Here is a 16,076-nt window from a genome sequence, read left to right as displayed (position 1 = left end):
ATTGTCACTGTGAGTTTGTCAGTGTGCAGATATTAGCATTGGTCATTATGAAAATAAGACAAGAAGTGCATTAATATTTACAGATTCTATAAAATGCAACCTCAATATTCATCCTATGCCTATAAGTTTTTAATATGCAGACTTTTAGAAAGCACTCCTCTATTTGTATCTTTTGTGAAATATCTTATATAAGAATTGTTTCCTGCAATGTCATTGTAGCAATTGTTCAGTTATAGTAACCTCATTTTGACCTTACATGGCATCACAGTTTTCTCTTATATAGGGACTTACTGTTCACACTTTAAACTACTAGGTACATGCTTCCCTCAGGCTGCATCTGATGAATTAAAATAAGTCAAGGTTTCATCAGTCAGACGGCAATACTTTCATGTACTGTAAGTGATTACAGACATACAATACTAAATGTCTATTATATGTACAGATATTGCATACAAAATGTAAAAGCTGTCATGTACAGTAATTAGCAGGTCAGAAGTAGTAGTGGAGAATGAGTAAATGTAAAAAATAAAAAATAAAAACAAAGTCCTATACTAACAACACTGCTTCAAAACAAATAATCGCACCTCATGAAATATGTTATGTACCAGAAAACATTCTCACAACAACAAATCTCAACTAAACTTTGCTAAGCTTTGTTTGTGAGGGTTAATGTTTTGGTGTGACCATGTAAAACTGTATTTTAGGAGCAGCCCAAATTTTTTATCAGATATAACATGAGAAACAGATATATCACTTTTTCTTATTTATCAATAATCAACTGTTCCCATTTCATGTTGTTTTTATTTTATTTATGTTTGCATGGAACTGAAGACAGATGAATTTGCTTGAGGCATGAAAGACTTGTAAAATAAAAGAGCAAGCAGAATACATCACTGGAGAAATCCTACTGTTAAGCAACAGTGCTAATTCGCAGAGAGATTGCAAAACCCTGATCTGAATTATTGTGTCAATCATATATGTAGAAAAGAAAACTCCCCATAATAATAATAATTATGATCACCACAAAGTATAGGACATACAAATTTGCTTTACAACACACTGTGACAGAAGATTAGGTAAGACATATTCGATACTTATACTTTTTGTTCCCCATGTTTACAAAAAAATTAAATAAAAAATAACACCTCAGTGTGGTTTTCAAAGACAGGAACTGGTTATTGACTTACAGGCAATTTTAATAATACTAGCCAGCATACTATATCTGAAACCCTCCATTATCAAGTCAACAGAACAATGTCTTAATAAAATATGAGTCAGAATAGCTGGTTGACACTGGCTGTGTTTACATGCACAGAGAACTGAATTCTTAACCTGTTTTGGCCTGGAGTGTGTAGACTCCATAACACTGAAAGGCTTTTTGTAGACTTGCTCAGGTTATTATAATGATAAACAGCATTAACGTTTGAAACATTTCAAATTTACCACATAGTTGGCTCATGATAAGACAAGAGGAACTTTTCAGCAAGTATGTGGCTAATAAATGGGCAAAAGAGGTTAAAAAATGGAATGCACACAGCAACTTAAATAGGAACAGTGATGCATTCACTCAGCTGCGGAAAAAGTAATGTATGATTTTGTATCACATTATCACACATCTCACAAGCAAGATCTTACTTATTCCGCATGTAGTTTACACACTCAGACCTACACAGCACTGCATTATGGGTACATTTTGATGTCAGAAAAAATATCCTATTTACTGTTATCCTCATCATCCTTTTTTGTGCCCTTAACCTCAAGCTTTATCAGCATAGTTTATTCAAACTGGGGTTTTGGCAGAGAGAGATTTGTTTCGGTCCATGTGAACAGTTTGAAATGAAGAATTCCTCATAGTGTAATGTTTTGTTGTTTTCATATTACATTTACAGTCTACAAGAAAGCACAGTCAGAGGCCTCTGCCGGATTTTCAGCAGGTTTTGTCTCCTACTGATTTCAAAACCAATTACAAGCAGCTCACAGAGGCACGCTGTTGCATTCATGAACCTAATCCGTCATTTTAAATGAGACAGCCACAGTACGGTATTATTTCATAACACGTGTTTATAATTCCTTGGTCATAGCATGTGTATCAAAAGTAATTTCAATCTTCATGAAGAGATCATTGCACATCTCCAGCTGGAGTTTACTTACTTAACAATTTCAGCACATACTGTGTAACAATGTCTGTTTAGGAGGAAAAAATCTGTTTACAAGTTGAGTAGTTGTTCATCACACTGTAATAGATGATTTTGGAAAGGCAGACCGCAGCTATTAAAAACCTATTAAGAATTTGGGAAATAATTTCATGGGAAGAAAACTGGCCTGGTAATTGTTTTGCATGATTCGTTTAGACAATAAAATAGTCTATCAGGATTCACAGTGTTAAAACAATCCGACATGCAATAAACAATAAGTATCAATTTGCCCTTTCACTACATTTGTAATGCAAGTGAAAATACAGGTTGACCCATTAAAAATAACAATCAATAGTTACCTGTTGTCTTATTTAAAATGACAGTACCTGTATATATTCATAAGTTAAGGTTGTAAGTGTATCTATGAGCTATTTTTAAGCACTTTTGAGAGAAACATATGATCTGCAAGATGTGATGCAAAGTCAAACAGGTGGAGTGGAAGTGAAAGAAGCACAGTGGTAGCTTCTTTAAATACATTTAAGTGAAACTCCACTGACTTACTGACATAAAAGTCAGGCATTAGGTAAAGAACAGTACTGCTCAGCCTGTGAAAACAGTGTTATAATGTCCTCTGCAGCTCTGAAAGAGCTTTGTCAAGTCCAAGAACACTACCCTGAGTATGTCATCAGGGTTATAAAGACCTGAGCTTGTAGTCTACAATTTTTTAAAAGATAGCCTGCATTAAAAACAGAGGATGTTTGAAAAATGTGGGAATTTACTGGGCAGTAAGGCTCTAACAGAAAGATGGTATTGGTTGCATGTTAGGAAATGTAGGACCCAGCGTTTTTGGAGCTACTTAAGAACTTAAAGTCAGGATATCTTAGCCTCTACTGCTTCGATTTTGATTTTTAATGGTTGATAGGAAATAAATAGATATACACAACAGGTATTATACTTTAAATTAACCAAAGCAAAGTCAATAACAAAGTTACTCCTTGCATGTAAATGTAGCTTCTTGTATACTTTGAGGTTCATGATTCGACTGCTAGTTAGAGGTTGGTACAGTTTTCTAATCTCATATTAAGACAGTGTTCAGTCAGAGTAGTTGAACGATGTGTGACAAAACCGTTTTTCATTTGCCACATTGGCACGATAATGCTTAAATGTGTGCCTGCTGGCAATTGACTCATGCAGGGTATTTACTGTACATACTGGCATCCCTTTCCCTATCAATATACATCTTATTAATATATATTATTGACACCATCATTATCAAGTTAGACTATTAGTAAGCTTTTGATATTACATCACAGGTTTACCAAATGTCTTTGAATAGCACAACCAACTGGCTAGTCAGCATCACTTTATGTCATTCAAACATCTGATGCAACCCTGTGAGAATAAAGCATCCACTTCACAAGTGATGCTTGAAACTTCTCAAAGACCCCAGGGATCAGTGTCCTGTGATCTTTCAGCACGATTTGAATACACACACGCATACACACACACATTGTCAAAAAGAGATAACACTTTGGCCGCTCGCTCGCAAGTATGTTGTGCTTTCGGTCTGTGTTTTCCAGATCAATCAGAGAGCTGGGACCACAGTTAACTGGATCAGTTAACTGGAAAATGCTGGACATTACAGTAGCTGTGACATTCTTCAGAACCAGACATTTTCTGGTAAACACTGAAGTTCTGCAGTATACCACATTTACAAAACCTCTTCAATTATTATCAAAAGTGATGGTGACATTTTTTTTCAATTGTTATGAGAGGCTACTGAGTCACAGCACACATTAAATACAATTATGTGGAACCAAGATGCTGAGATGCATTCCGTCTCTCGCCTCAGTTGGTTATCTTCTTGGGATGTAATTAACCAAAGGAGTGAGGGGAGAGAAATCACTCTCAGCCGATAGACACACATAAAGATAAGATAACAAAAAGCGCGGTTACTCCTTGCCCTGATGCTTCGACTGGCAGCAGATACAGTGACAATTACAAGACAAATGTAGAGCAAATGGTGAGAAAGATGCAAGCGCTGAGAAGCCCCAGATGTCTGGCATTTGACGATAACATCAACAGAAACATAGAGAAAACAGAAACATGGTAGCTGGTTAACACTGCATGATTTAGAGCCCATGAACTACAACTGAGGCCAGAAATTCAAATAATTTCTTTTACATTGTCCAGTGGGTCATGTTCCAACTTAAAAAGTACCAGTTTTCCCAAATAAATGGTGGCATGTGAAGGGGCGTCCGATGGAGGAGGGGCAGCATGAGGGGGGAGTACTGGCATTATATATGACAAATCTGAAGAAATGAGAAACAAGGAGTCATCATATGCAAGGTGAAATCCAGTAGAGGAGGGGAGTTATTACACAGTTTATGGGGCAGAAGATGTAGAGGGTACAGGGCTGCCACTGCGTCTCGCATAGCCGAGGGATCAGGGAAGGATCGCGATTCATTTGGCTTTGATTTCCGTGTAGTTGCTGCCGTCATCCCCCCTCCCTGAGGCCCCCTCCCTGGACCTGGCCCCGATAAACTCCAGAGCAGCGTAATTCAGCTCTTGCCTCTCCAGTTCTGCCAAAGAGCCCACAGGTTGATAATCCCCGTCTTCTCCCTGCAGACAGAAAGACCAATCAGCGGCAAGAATCAATAGCAAGGTGCTGGCGGCACCTCAGATCACAGAAGAGCGTGACAGACACCATAAAGAAAAGATGTTAGTGGTTACTGGTCGACATACTGACAAGGAGACTGAGATGTTTCCTGTTAGTTTGGCAGTGTTTGTTAGCAATGAGGCAGCCATGCAGAAGGCAGTTTCGGAAACAAACGGCAGTGTACAGAACATAGAAGCTGATATGCGAGGAGATGCATCTATCACTGAGGCTTGTGTTTTTAATGGGGATTTGTTTAGGAACCTTACCGTAGTCTCCTCTAGAATGGAGTTAAACTTTGAGCCCAACAGCTCTGTCTTAAGCTGTGCAAGAGTTAGGGGAGAGAAAAACAGACAGAAAAATGCAGAGAAGCGATGAAAGCAAGAGAAAACAGTGTTTTGAAAGGTCATGGTTGGAGGTACTTGACTGGTAGTGGGAGAGATTCCTTCTAGGAACAAAACGTCTATATTATTACCTCATTTTCAGAGGTTAAATTGGGTCTCATAATTTAATACTTCTTTCATTACACAACACTATAACCCCAAACAATCTGAGAGTGGCCATCCAACCCGTCCTCCATTATAATCATAATCATTGACATCAACATGTCTCACCACTTTCTTCCTCAGATTATGTTTGTCCTTCTTGACTGCGCTGTAGTACAAAGCTGGGTTCTCCAGGACCACGTCCTGCCTAGGGTTGCCATTCTCTCTGGGGGACGGAGTCACATAATCAGACTCGGTCTCGACTGCCACTAACGCAGGGCGACACGCCAAGCCTGGGCATCCATTTTAAAACAACAAGCTTATAAGGTTATGCTGGAGGCCAACTGTGGCTGTGAGTGACGTGGTTATTTGATGGGTTTAGTTGCTGAGCTCACACCCACTTCAGGGGTGATTTGCCAGAGAAAGCTTGCAATTTTGGGGGTCCAAATATGCCTTGGGGCTAAAATAAAGCACCTTGGTTAAGAGGGCTACCTGGGTTTTATTTAGCATAGCAGGTAAAGGATACAGAAGCAGTGTCAGAGCAGGGAATTGTGCCTGCAAAATATAAGGTTAGTCCAGCTTGCTAACCCACTCCATAAGGCAGCCAATGTGGATCTCCAAGGATTTCAACGGGGACTTGTCGTGGCAAACTGAAATTGCTCAGGAGAAATGATTCTGACGTCCACATCAATCCCACATTCACTCTTATACAATGTGCATCAATGTGTTTTAGAATGGATGACTAGGCTTAAGTGTTTCCTTGGATTTCAGAAAATGCTTTGTGAGGAAAATGAGTTCTGCCTCGTGTTGGCCTCTCCATTAGTTGTCCATTCATACTCACTTCTTGTTGTTGTGGCCAACGTATCTCACTGCTGCAATAATGAAGGCTATGACAGCCACTCCGCCGATGGTGCCAACTATAACTGCCATCATGTACTTTTCTGAAAATAAAGGCAAAATGGCAAAATTTTAATGAGGGTGTGACTTAATTTTAGATCAGCTGCATGTGAGATGATAGGGGAAAGGAAAAAGAAAAAAATCCTAATTCGTGTGGTACATTTTCACAGTTAAATCACCATGTAAACACTCCATCATGTATCTTACCAAAATTACAGGATTGTTAACTTGATTACAGCATGGTTGCATCAATTTATGCAAAGAAGCTGTTTGTATAGCCAATGGGGGAGACAACACATCTGAGAGAGAGGATGTAGATGAGGAGGAGGGATGTGCTTTTTCAGTGTTATTTAAAAAAAAAAAAAAAAACAGAAAAACACCATCTATCATGTGCTTTTTTTTCAAGAAATGAAAGAATTTAAAAGGATAAGGGTGATATTAATCTATATTTTTCTTATTGACAAAAAATCCCATGAAAGACCAAAACTGTGTCAGTCCGTCTCATAATGACTCAGACTGCCTTCTTCTGTCACTGGCACTCAGCCCCAAGCCGATTAGTTCCTACTGAATATTATATATACTTTCATTATTTTAAAATGCTTAATAATTTTCTAAAATAGCTGGGCACTGTAGTTTTCAGATGTTACTTCAACAGGAATAAAGAGTGCATTTCTTAGGGATGAAGTTCTACTGTGGATTCATACATATTTGACTTTTTGGTATTTATGGTGTATGTGGAATTGAGTGACAATAAACTACATTGCTCAAATTCGGTGTAATGAAAGAACATAGTTTTTTTTTGTTTGTTTGTTTGTTTTTTTACACCAATGGAGGTGAATGATACAGAGGGATACATTATATTTGGCTTTTTAGTAGGATCTATTAATTGCTGGTTTTGGTGTTTTTATGGGATTTGTTGACAATTAAAACATAAAGTGTGTTATCAGCCTTATTCTTTAAAATTTACAGCAAGGACAGAACCAGAGAGAGGGAATTCTGAAATGATTTTATCAAACATCACTACAAAAATCAAAAGTAAATTAGTTTGCACTCACTCTCCTGCTGTAGCTCCAGAAGTACACTCTCTCTTCCGTACATGTTGTAGATGCTGCAGTGGACATTAACAGCTGGGCCACCGTTGTTGATGCGCTCGCCTTTCTCCCGCAGCTTGATCATACCGGTGGAGGTGTGTCCGTCTGTGTGTGTGTAGAAGTTGAACCGGCCGTCTGTTTCGTTGATGGTGATGTTCTGGTCAGGCAAGTAGAACTCGATGGTGGGTTCAGGGTTTCCTGTGGCCATGCAGACACACTGGACACCTTCCCTCACCACTGTGCACTTGGACTCCTCCAGAAGGACCGGGGCATCTATTGAAGGAGGTAGCACAGAGAAGAGCTAGAATTACAACACTGGATGATGTGAATCATAGGCTTTTTCACACAGTTTCACACAGCTTCATATTTTTTGTTAATCTACTGTATATTGGATAGTTGTTATGTTGTTATCAGACAAATAACATGCACAAAAATAATGTTTTTCAAGATATTATTGTGCTAACAGATGATCCAGGTATTGCTATGACATTTGACCTGCAGGTCAGTATTATTCTTTGTCCTACTTTTTGACAGTACTGATGATGGAGATCAGTGAAGCACTCACATTCAACAGTGATGTTTAGGGAGCTGCTGGCTCGTCCATGCTCGTTCTCAGCCAGGCAGCGGTACTGTCCGTCTCCCTGTGGTGTGATCTCCACGATCTCCAGCACTGACAGCTCATCTGCAGTGATGGTTCCCACCAGCTCCCCGTCCTTCAGCCAGGTGAGGGTTGGGGCTGGGCTGCCCTGGGTGCTGCAGTGCAGAGCCAATGAAGTGCCCTCTTGTACTGTCATGGAGTTGTTTACAATGGGCTCACGGGGAGGGTCTGCAACAAAAAACAGAAAAAAATGATTCTTTGTTTCTTGTTCAGATTTGAAAAATGTCTCTTTATTGCTCATGCGACCAAAACATTACACAATGTTATCTTATTTAAAAAATAAATTGAGCAGTTGAACAACTTATAAACAGAGTGAGATTTTCTGTCTCAGTATAAAATTTTGTGTTTTGATTAATGCAATTTTTCAGTGATTACTTTTGACAGAGATTTTTGGCTCTCAAAACAGACACCTCTGTGTTGCATTCACTTCATCCAGCCTACTCACATTTTTTACTGTTCAAGAGGAAAGTCAGAACCCTCAAAAGCCATACTACAAACTAATTATCAGCAGTGTGTTCACACTAGAAAAGTGACAAAATAAAGTGTACACAAAGAATCAGTATGCATACTAAATCCACTGATGTTTGAATATGCTTTTGATTGTTACTGTCATTCCACAATGCAATGCACAAAGAAAAGGAATTGGAAAGCAATTTTTCTTTCTCTTTGTGAAGTTTAATTGGCAGTGGCACTCCAAGGTCACCATTTGATTGTGTCTTCTGTCACTTGCTGTTTGTATAAAACAAAAAATGAACATTGATTTATATTACTATAAGAATGTTGTATGGATTTTGGGCACAGCTCTGGTTTCTCCACAATATTGCTTGATATACTTCTTTATTGTTCTGCCATCGCCTCCTTATAGCTCCAAAACTCTGTCAGAAGTAGTAGGAGCATATTGATTTATTGGTGAAGCAATAATAGTAAGTATTAACAGAACAGAGAAGGGGACTCTGCTCCAGGAGTGATTTGAGAAGTTTCTATGGATGTTTTAAGGCCTTTTTGTTTGTTTGCTGTGATTCTGAGTCACTGTTGAAATACATCGTAGTTGTTGTGCATCCAAGCTAACAACAGCTGCCATTATCTGCCAAGAAGAAAGCTGTATACATTTCAGAGCCACATTGTAAGCCTACGGGGAGTATTTGATAGTCAAAAGATTTTCAGCGCACCTTTATTGTTTGTGATGATAGAACTCTATAAACTAAGTGCAAAGTGTTAAATTATTATATAAATACCCAAATACAAATCCAGTGAAACTTGCTGTGTTCTTATTCCATCGTTTTGAGTAGTTTTTGAAGAAAAATTTTCCAATTCCAGCTTCTCAAATATGAATATTTGCTGGTTTCTTTGGTCCTTTATGATAATAAACTTAATATATTTGGGTTGCGAACTGTTCTTTCAACATTTTTCACTATTTTCTGATATTTTATGGACCAAAACAACTAAGTGATTAATTGAGAAAATAATCAACAGATTAATCAAAGAACAAAGAATAATTGTTGGTTGCAGCCATAGTATGTATTATATAGCAATCTTAGTATACTGTTTTTGCAATAAGTATTCAAGAAATTATCATACTTTACCCTATTATACTAACAAAAATGTATACAATATGTTTGCCGTTGGATGTCAAGCTATGACTTTACAGTGCCCTTGCCAATTAAACCCCACAAAGAGAAAGTAAAATGTTTTTTGTTTTAAGATATATACTTTTTTCTTTCTGGAGCTGTCTCACCTCTCAAGTGCCACCATTCCCTTGTGCATTGTGGGAGACTGTGTCACTTAACAGCACACTCAAATCAAGCATGTTAGTATGATTACTTACTCTTTTCCAGAGTGGAGACAGTACACATTGAAAACCAACTAAAGAATTAGTACATAGTATGAAAGCAGCACAGCACAGCAGCACAGTATAGCACAGATGCTGTCTCAGAGACTTACACTTGACAGCCAGGTAGAGTGAAGTGTTCATGACGCCATAGCCGTTGTCCCCGACACAGGTGTAGACTCCCTCTTGTGCAGGCGTCACATCATCCAGGGATAGGGAGACGTTGGATGCCGTGTCCCACAGCAGTTCCTGGTCTCCGAACATCCAGGAGATCCTGGGAGGAGGGTTACTGTCCACCTCGCAGTGCAGCGTCACAGAGCTGCCCTCCATCACCTCTGAGGAGACGTTCACCCACACTGAGCGTGGAGCATCTGGGAGGAAAAATAAGAATTCAGTGTCTCAGGACTGAATAACTGGCTCTGCACTGCACACTGGATTTAAAATGAAATGATTACTGTGAGGTTACAATGCCAATTTTCAGTCTTCATTTGCTGTGTGTATATTGGATGAACACTCGGAATTCTAGTCATATTAATATGTAGTCATAACAGCGCAGCAGGAAAAAGGGCCACAATTGTTACAATGTTAATTTGGAACTAGACCCTTAAATTAAACCTGAAAATCAGCTTTTTCACATGAGCAGATTGTTACATGGGGTAATATCCAAACACAAATGCAATTTTTTTCTTATGCATTGATTTTTTAGCTTTTTTTTTTTTTTTTTTTTTTACCATACTATTGACATGTTTCTATGGATGCCAATGTCAGTCGGTCCATCAGTCATTCATCCACTTTGGTCCAGACTGACATATCTCAATAAATATTGGTTGGATTGGCATGAAACTTTATACAGACACTCATGGCCAACAAATAATGAAGCCTATTGACTTGGATAATGACTTTTCCTCAAGCACCACCATGAGGTTGACATTTTTTTTTTTTTTTAATGAAATGTCTCAACAACTATTGGACGGATTATCATTAAATTTGGTACAGACATTCATGTGCCCCTTAGGATGAATTTTAACAACTTTGGTGATCCCTTAAAGGGAAACTTCAGTGTTTTTCAACCTGGACCCTATTTCCCCATCTTTTTGTGTCAAAGTGACTAATGAGGACAACAATTTTTGAAATTGGTCCAGTATTAAGAGAGCGCTCCAGCTGGGAACCGTGAAACAGGCCACAATGTAATCTGACAGAGCAATTGCGCCCCGTCAGTGTACATTCACTAAAAGTGCTTGTTTTTGCCACTGACAGGCTCAGATTGTTGTTATAAGTGTCTGACAACATTATGGAAAGGATCCTTACAAAGAAATAAAACATTTTTCTTTATCTTTCGCTTTATCCACTTTGTTTCGCTCAAGGAGAAGTCTCATTCTGATGTCTTGCAAGAGTTGATGTCAAAATCAGCTAAATATTCAGCCATGACAAAATCTTTTAGATAACACTAAGCTACACTGTCTGTACTCCAACACAACTAACTCCTCCTGGCACTCCTCTCTCCAATTCTCACTCATCTTCCTACCGTTGTCTTCATGTAACAACTCAACTCTCACAAGGTTTCAGAACGAGAATTCTCCTTGAGCAAGACTTGGTTAGACACAATTACAGTCAATAAATACTGGACCGATTTCAAAAATTGTTGTCCCCATTTGTCACTTAGACACAAAAAGATGGGAAAATAGGGTCAAGGTTGAAAAATACCAAAGTTTCCCTTTAAGTTTGTTCAAAACTTTGGTTTATGATATGAGATGATGAACATGGTAACATTATACCTGCATCATTAATACATCTATACATATAGCATGTTAACATTATCAATGTGAGCATGTTAGCATGCTGATGTTACCATTTATCACCACAGTGCATGAGTACAGCCTCACAGAGCTGATAGCATGGCTGTTGGCGCTTAGTCTCGTGTAAATCCAGAAATTAGTTGTTAACCACTAAAGCATTGTGTCAACAACCATTCCTATTCTCTTGAAGGAGAAAATGTGTAATGCCTTTTTTGGAACTCAAACAGTGGTTCTACACAAAACTCAACCACCAAAGAGGATTTGTTTAAGTTTCCTTGATATGAATTTATTGCTATTTCTGGGACTCCCCTATGGCATGTCAGAAACAACTTTATCCGATACAACACTGTCCTTTTGGAGCTACAGAGAGAGGTGGAAAAGCTTCACTGATTACTTATTGAGGGGCTTTTTGACTTACACTTGATGTCTAGAGAAATGAGCCTCTCGTAGACCAGTGTGGTGTTTGGGTAGTACACCCTGCAGCCCAGGAGCTGACCGTTGTGCATTGGTCTGGGTGTAAAGGTCAGGGTGCTGGAGAGTACCGCTGTGTTGCTTTCCTCCAGGTAGTCAGAGCTGAACTCAGGGTCCGGCAGGTAGTCAGTGTACATCCACTGGATTTCTGGAGTCATGTCAGGGCAGTTGTCAGGAGCATAACATGTCAGCTCCAGGCTCTCATCACTGACAATTTCCTCTGGGACATCAATGTTGGGTTGTTCTAAGAACAGAAAGAGAAAAACATTACTGGATCAAAACTGAAATAAAGATAAACAACAATCAATAAAATATTTTAAAAAATGACAGAAATAACAAAGTATAGGAGGCAACTAAAACTATAAAGGAACCAAATTTTTTCCCCAATAAGATCAGTGACTTACCCAGAACTTTGAGCTCAGCAAAGTCTGGGAACGTGTACATGTTTGCCCCACCGAGGTCAGCACGAAAGTAGTATCTCCCTGAGTGCTCTGTGCCAATGTTGTTGATGAGCAGAGTGCAGTTCCTCTGATGCAGATCACCCAACAGCTTGGTGCGGCCCTTGTAGCTCTCATGCACGACATCTGTGCGTGATTTGAAGACTACGGGAGGGAAGAGTTGAGGGTAAGGCTGGCCAAAGTACCAGATACCATGAATGCCACGGTATGGCCTGATACCAGATGGGTACATGAAGGTGCACGGGATGACAACACAGGAATTGGTCATGGCCGAGATGTCCCGAGGTACCCAAACGTTCCACTGGCAACTGGCATCTGAGAAAAGATTGGAGACATTGAATGAAATATGATCACAACTATTTTCTCCAAAGGTATTAGATCACTGCATGAACAGTGATAAGTGTAAGGTACAATGGAAGAATATCTCTACCATTTCTACTATCAAACAAGGAAGAGCTACAGGAATTTATTACCATTGATGATCAACAGCAGTGGTAAGAGCAGCTCCAAACACCACATGGTCTCTGCTCAAGGCTGAACCATAGACCTCTGGAACAGATAACATCATCAAGATAGAAAAAAAATCTGAAATGTCTTGTTTACAGCATTGGTGCAGGTATATGACTCAGACTCACCACTTACTTCTAAGTATCATACAAATACTCAAATATTGTCAAATGTTTTTGATATTTAACAGTGTAGAGTAAAGCATGGCACCCAAACCTCTGGGGTTAAAAATGATTATACAAAACTTGTACAAAACAACTAAAAACCCTTTTTTCAGCAAACCATTGAAAACCAAAGAAAAAAAGAGAAGAAAAGGTTTTGACAACTAAACATTTTTGAGCTTGAAAGGGTTTTATAAAATCCCAAGTGTCCAATTAATTATTCCACAGAGGAACATTTAGTCCTTCATCTGGGTAACTACAGATTTCCACATGACGACAGTTTCATCTTCAATATAAAACATCTTTTGCAATTGTCAACAAACAATTCAAAGTTCATTTTTTTGTGACTCAATCCAGACCTCCCTATAACAGCATTCATCTCAGCACAATAATTTATTTCATGCCCCAAATGAAGCAACACTGATATAACATTGTATAACACTATGATTATCAACAGAATATGAAATGTAAATTAAATTACTAATATTTTTCTGATCCAATACCAAACAGTATGGCACATTGTTACTGTACCATATGGATCACATTACATTATATACTGAATAACTCAGTCGAGTGACATATATGATGCATTTTGCAATTCAAATTGAACAAAATAAAATGAAAGATGTCCCTTTAGATGGTGAAGAACCTGCAATTCTGTAAAACAGCATGAAGCTCTTCATTGAAATGGAAAACATTCAATAGTTCTAGTTCGAAACTACACCACTGAAATAATAAAACAGAACATGTCAGTAGAGTATATACATTTAATCATATTAAACTGTTGCAGTGTGTACACATTTATACAAAACAAATCATCCCACCTAACCATCATAAAGTTAACTCAAATAAAAGTGTACATGAATTGGTTCGTCTGAGGCATCAGCACCACCAACACTGTCTTCTGCCCATTAGCTAAACTGGCAGGAGAAATGCAATTTTGATGGTGGCTGAGGCTGAACGAATTCAAAACTGACTTCATTCTCAATCTTTTTTTTGTTGAAAACTGTTCAACCAAATCAAAACTGTTTTTGTGTCAAGGCAATTTAAAAAATATTCACCATTTCGTCCACATGGAGTGTTGTAACTGTGTAACTGGATAAAAATGCATCTTTCAAAGAAGTGACTGTGGTTTTACCTTGAAACACTGATGGGTAGAAACAGACAGAAGCTCTGCAGGAAAGCTTGCCAGCAGCTCCACTAGAGGGTGTTCACTCACACCCAGACAGCTTGACAGCCTTCTTCTCTGTTAAAAAAAAGCATCATCAGGCAATGACATCACTCACAGACCCCTCACTCAACACACAAACTCAGCGTCAGTCAGCACCTGTTTGCTCCCCCTCAGTAGAGTCACTCATTATGGTCTCCATACGTAAGCCCATCCAATGAATGACACTCACTGTTGGCTGACCTCTGACAACATGCCAAACCCCAGTTACCACACATCATGTCATCAGCTTTGTGTAGATTACTGATACTATCTGTGTGTACTAAAAACAAATCAGGAGGTAACGAGGGACTAATATTCAGCAAGAGACACAGAATGTAAACAAATGCCACTGCATTTATTAAAATGAGTGTGAAGATCAGCAAAATATGGCACATTTGTGTCCTGGCAGCATTAAATTTTGATCCAAAAGTTGTTGTTCCTTGTACTTCTCGATTGTTTTTGTTGTTTTTCTCTTCTTTTCTCTCTCCCTGCTTGTAGTCTGGAATATCAACCCTGAGTTTTAGAAAGAGTATCAATTTTAATTTTTATGTCATCTGTTGTCAGTTAAAGTTATATCAACTTTTCTTGCGATTGCCATTAAACAGTAACCATAAATGTCTATGTTCAATAATACTTTGATGTCAAAATGACTGTTGAAATGACTAATCTATGATATCTCTGTTTGTCTCACAGGCACATGTGATACTGAAGTTAAGGGCGATTGAGTGTAAATGTGGGTTCAGTTTCACCACTGTTGCACAAGGAAGGTAAGTTTCACTATTTCTCAAACTTTTTTGTCTTAAAATCAATTTGATCTTTGAATCACAGACTTCATTTACAATGAACTAAGAAGAAAAACCCTAACCTTTATATGTAAACTGAGAAAAGTATTTTCCTTGAATTGAATGAAAGTACCCATCATCACAATATATTTTAAAATAAAGACCTTTCACAGTTTACTGTACAATTAATCAGTTTTTACATAAAAGTGCAGTTTTCATAAGTGTGATGAAGTACCAAACTGTTGTCAGACTCAAATCAGAAGATAGATACACTGTAAATACAGTATGTTAGCTCTCATCATCCCTCTTGTTAGCTCTCATCATCCCTCACACAAACTGATGTTTCATTATTACTTTTAATCATTCATTTACTGCTCACACTGTAACTTTACAGTGTAAATTTGTGGTATTTGTGGTTTTTACTTCCACATGCTTAGATGTTTTGACATGATTTTTGCTGTGATGTGGATTCAACATCTGACTAACAACAAAGCAAACTCGCATCATCTCTCCACTCTGTCTGATGCAGGAAACAAAACCAGAAACAACACCTCAAAATACTGTAATTCATCCATTTACTCTGTTTTTTATCCATTATTTTTGAGTGTTTTGTTTATACTTACATATATAACATACAAACTGGCTTTTACTTCATCAATTTCATCTTCTCAAAGAAATTTATAATTGTTAAACTGCTAATAAAATGTGTACTATTACCATGATGACTGTTACTTGTGCAATGGATGTAAAATTAATACATGCAGAAGTAGAAGCAAAGGATTTAGCCTCATGTTGCAGCAGCCGGTGTGTGCAGATGGCAGGCCTAAGAGTGGATTGTGCTTTTGAGCTTCGTGATTAACACATCCCAACATCCCCCGGAGAATTCATGACCAATATTAGCCTTGTTGATAAAGAGGAGTGAAAAATTCAGTGGATTCGAC

At 38.3% G+C, this 16,076-nt stretch overlaps 1 protein-coding gene across 1 annotated transcript; it reads right to left on the bottom strand.

Moving 5' to 3' along the window:
- Window positions 1-4,157: 4,157 nt before the first annotated feature.
- mag (myelin associated glycoprotein) lies at window positions 4,158-14,349 on the bottom strand. The gene is made up of 11 exons (XM_042424556.1): window positions 14,282-14,349; window positions 12,949-13,024; window positions 12,422-12,790; window positions 11,965-12,261; window positions 9,864-10,121; window positions 7,830-8,090; window positions 7,229-7,537; window positions 6,118-6,217; window positions 5,406-5,502; window positions 5,061-5,114; window positions 4,158-4,757 (listed from the first exon to the last, which is right to left on the bottom strand). Exons 2-11 carry the CDS (start codon window positions 12,992-12,994, stop codon window positions 4,599-4,601), a joined length of 1,950 nt encoding a protein of 649 aa, XP_042280490.1. The 5' UTR covers window positions 12,995-13,024; window positions 14,282-14,349; the 3' UTR covers window positions 4,158-4,598.
- Between the last annotated feature and the right edge of the window lie 1,727 nt (window positions 14,350-16,076).

Source organism: Thunnus maccoyii, chromosome 10 (genome assembly GCF_910596095.1).
Source record: "Thunnus maccoyii chromosome 10, fThuMac1.1, whole genome shotgun sequence".
Classification (NCBI taxonomy): domain Eukaryota; kingdom Metazoa; phylum Chordata; class Actinopteri; order Scombriformes; family Scombridae; genus Thunnus; species Thunnus maccoyii.
This window is presented reverse-complemented; position numbering and strand designations above follow the sequence as displayed.

Excerpts from the sequence above, each read along its gene's own strand:
- mag (XM_042424556.1), bottom strand. The coding sequence starts at position 12,994 with ATGTGGTGTTTGGAGCTGCTCTTACCACTGCTGTTGATCATCAATG. Across the intron at positions 12,262-12,421 it reads TGCTGAGCTCAAAGTTCTGG|AACAACCCAACATTGATGTC; the intron begins GTAAGTCACTGA and ends TTCTGTTCTTAG. Across the intron at positions 6,218-7,228 it reads TCTGGAGCTACAGCAGGAGA|AAAAGTACATGATGGCAGTT; the intron begins GTGAGTGCAAAC and ends CTTTATTTTCAG.